The sequence below is a fragment of the Sceloporus undulatus genome, chromosome 3 (assembly GCF_019175285.1).
Source record: "Sceloporus undulatus isolate JIND9_A2432 ecotype Alabama chromosome 3, SceUnd_v1.1, whole genome shotgun sequence".
NCBI classification, from domain to species: Eukaryota; Metazoa; Chordata; class Lepidosauria; order Squamata; family Phrynosomatidae; genus Sceloporus; species Sceloporus undulatus.
Window position 1 is genome coordinate 240,051,789 of NC_056524.1, and position 3,757 is coordinate 240,055,545.

General features: G+C 36.2%; 1 protein-coding gene across 1 annotated transcript in view; it reads left to right on the plus strand.

Annotated features, from left to right (window-relative positions):
* The window catches only part of LOC121926102 (mast cell carboxypeptidase A-like), a 32,742-nt gene that overhangs the window by 24,969 nt on the left and 4,016 nt on the right, over nt 1–3,757 (plus strand). The window contains exons 8-9 of the mRNA XM_042458743.1: nt 1,685–1,795; nt 2,961–3,051. Of these exons, the coding sequence (XP_042314677.1) occupies nt 1,685–1,795; nt 2,961–3,051 (202 nt within the window). The remainder of the gene's footprint in view (nt 1–1,684; nt 1,796–2,960; nt 3,052–3,757) is intronic.

The following is a 3,757-nucleotide window of genomic DNA, read 5'->3' on the forward strand; positions in this document are numbered from 1 at the left end:
ACCTTTATTTATAATTTATAAGAATTATATATAATTCTTCACTTAAAAGCCAGTGTGATGTAATGGGTTACATGTTGGACTCACTAGGACCCTGAAAAACCAGGGATCGAATCCCTGCTTGGTCATGGAAACTCCCTTGGTGATTTTGGACAAGTCACACCCTCTCAGCCTCAGAAGAAGGCAAGGGCAAACCCCCTCTGAATAAATTATGCCAAGAAAACTTTATGATAGGGTTGCCATAAGTCAGAAATGATCTAAAGGCACACAACAACAAATTATTCACTCTTTCTTCTTGAGTAATTTTGGCAATATTCTTTGCAGTGCAAGAAAGTCTTTGAAAAACACCAGTTTTCAATGCCTATTCACAACTTATTCTGCACAAAAATCACATATGGTTGTTTTGCACAGAAAAAATTTTCTCCAGTAAAAAATATTACTTCTCCCTACACATACTATTTTCTACAGAGAAAAAAATGTTTCCAGTGGAGAAAATGCCATTTTTATATGCAAATTACCCATGGGTAAGTCCCCAACCACAACATTTTCTGCACAGTAAACTATATTTCTGAATAGAAATATTATTTTCTGCACAGAAAATGATGTTTCCTTTACAGAAGTGCTGTTTTCTGTGCAAAATAACCACACACAAATTTGGCAAGAATCCAAACAAAGGATTCTCATCCCTGGATTCTTCTTGTCGATGTTTCTCAATGTTATGGGGAGGAAATATTTTTTATAATCTTTCAAATAAGGTTGAATATTCCTTCCATACCCAGTATATACATTCCTAGTAGCAACTGGGATGAACCTCCAATTTATTACTAATGTCTCTGTGAGAGATTCATTTGATGTGACCTGTCTAAGATATTTTACTGTCTGGGGTTATGGAAATGAATCCCTGCCCTCATCATCATTCCACCCACAGCAGCCAAATAGATCATTAACCCTGATGGAACAACATGTTTTCACCTCCACCTAAAGACTAGTTGCAAGACTAGATGGCTGCTGCTGCAACCTCCTTCACATTGGCCAAAGTCTAGGGTGGCAGCTTCACATGGCCTAATAGTATGGCTGGTCTTGTCATCAAGGTGGAATAGGGAATTTAGACTCTGAATTTACCTCTTCCCTGTCTAGTTAAGCAAAACCAAAGTTTAAAAGGTTTAAAACGGATCCTTTTTTATTTTGGTCAGTGACCATAAATGTATGATGAAGATGATGATGATGATCCTTTTATCTGTGCAGTTTAATTAGAAAATTGATTCATAATGATTAGGATATGGAGTGGTTTCTGTATAAGATCTGCTATAATGTAATCAGATGAGCACTATTCCTATGTAGATTTAACTAGGAACCTTATCGGACCCATTTCCCCCCTGTTATGGGCATGGGAAAGGGTCACTCAGGGCCATGCAAGTCTGAGAAAAAACACATTTTACTGCATCTCAAAGTGTCCTCAAAATGGCCTCATTCCATCACCTGGCACCAAACCGTTCCTATTCAGGCTGAGGCGTATCCTTTGCTTTGGTCAGTAGGATTATCAGAAATGGTTCTGATAAGCTCTTTGGGGTAATGCCTGTTTAGCACAGTGGGTCTTGCTTCTAAGTACAAACCCTAAGAATAACACTTCAACTTACTTTTAAGTTTTAAGTAAAACAAAGTTCTAAGCCCTCCCCTGTGTTTTTAGGCCACCAGAACCTATGGGAAAGATGGTAACATGACAAATATACTGGACAATATGAACTTCTACGTTGTTCCTCTATTCAACATAGATGGCTATGTCTGGAGTTGGACTCAGGTAATGTGCACAGTTTGTTGGAGAAAAATATGCTTTTAGCAACTTAAGACTCCAGATTTGAAAAGCATATCACTTTAATGGATTTAGGGGAAGATGGACAAGAAGATGAGTGAAAAGGTTAAGATGCACGAACTCTGTATTTGAATACAATGAAACCGAGTGCCTAAAGGGGTTGGTACAGTGACCATAGGTCACAAATAGCAAAAAAAAAAAAAAAAAAAAAAGATACTTAGATCTATGTAAATGCCCCAACTATAAAGCAGGGTTAGGATAAAGGCCATTTTCCCACTTGGCCAACTGCTCAAGTGATACACACCCAAAAGAGGATATAGCATAAAGGGGAGAAATGGAACTAGAAAGATTTTTAAGCAAAGTTAAATGGATAGTAATAGATATAAATCAGGAAAATATTTAAAGATGGGTACAAAAATAATGTAAAGAATTTTTTAAAAAACAACCTCAAAACCACTAAATTCTTTGCTGTTTTTGGAAAGACTGGCATAGTTTAATGCATTCAATGTTACTAAATTAATTACAGGTCACTTGAGATTAAAATTAATTAGTTACAGAGAAAAATTAATCCATTAGAAATATTTTATTTCATTATAGAACATTTTTTAAAATTTTGAATCAGTTTTGGAAATGATGGACTATAACATATTATGGTGGAGTAGTGCAAATAGTAACAATAGTGGCAGCAAAAGCAGCAAATTAAATGTTTTCTTCTGTCCACTCGACTGGAGAAACACTTTGCAATGCTTGCAGAACCAAGATTCCTGCTTGACTGGCAGGTGATAAAGTAGTTGACCAGAGCAGTCAGACAGACAGACAACCCACAAGGGTTGTCTCCGTAGCTGCCCATCTCAGTATGTCACATGTTCAGAAGATGTCTGGGTACCAATTACAGTGTCTTGGAAATGGCTGTGTTAGAGAGGGGCTACAAAGGGAAAAGGTAGCATTTGGAGGGTAGCTTTGAGAGACAATGTAGCTACATCACCATAGTTATATTTCCTGATGTAAGATCTCAGCCCTCAGTTTTATCTGTGTGGACTTTGTGTTCTGAATCAATTTACTGTATTCACAGTTAGTAACAAGAAATACAAGAAAAAGAGGAAATTAGTATCTATATATCAGATATAAGCTGCCCCATTCTTATGTCAAGCAGAATCGCTTTTGGAGAAAGAATCGCTCAAATGCATCTAGCAGCACATGCATTGGTGTTGATCTCAACAGGAACTTTGATGCTGCATGGGGCAGTAAGTATACTTTCTAAAGCCACAGTCCATTTATTTCAAAGTACAGCATACAGGGAAAACTCCAGCACTCATCCTTCTAACAGAAAAAAATCACTATAACCTCCAGTATGGATCAAGGAATATACTATAAATATATATATTGTTTGTAAAATATAACACAAAACGTGACTATACAGCCTATATATGCAAGTAAATTCATTCAGATAGTGTCTAATGGTTCCAATTACAAAATATATGTTGTTGCAGTTGTGTGCCTTAAAGTCATTTCCGACTTATGACAACCATAAGGTGACCCTATCATATGGTTTTCTTGGCATATATACCCACTAAATTATTTATGTTTATGAGTCTAGATGTCATTTACTTATAAATGCAGTCCATGTGAGTGAAAAAGAAAGACCTCCACAATATTAATTGAAGACAATGAGCTCAGGATAATCAAACAGGTTGAAATGACCAGTTTATTTCCCAGGATCCCAGGAATGAATGTCCCACTATCATCTTGTCTGAGTTGCTTATATCATTCATGTACTGTATTATGGTCTTCTGATCTTTCTGTACATCACATCTGGACTTTCTGTATAAGTACATTTAGTGATTGTGGATAGTTTTGATTATTGTACAGTCACATCTTATGGTATATTTTATGAACAATAGATAGATAGATAGATAGATAGATAGATAGATAGATAGATAGATAGATAGA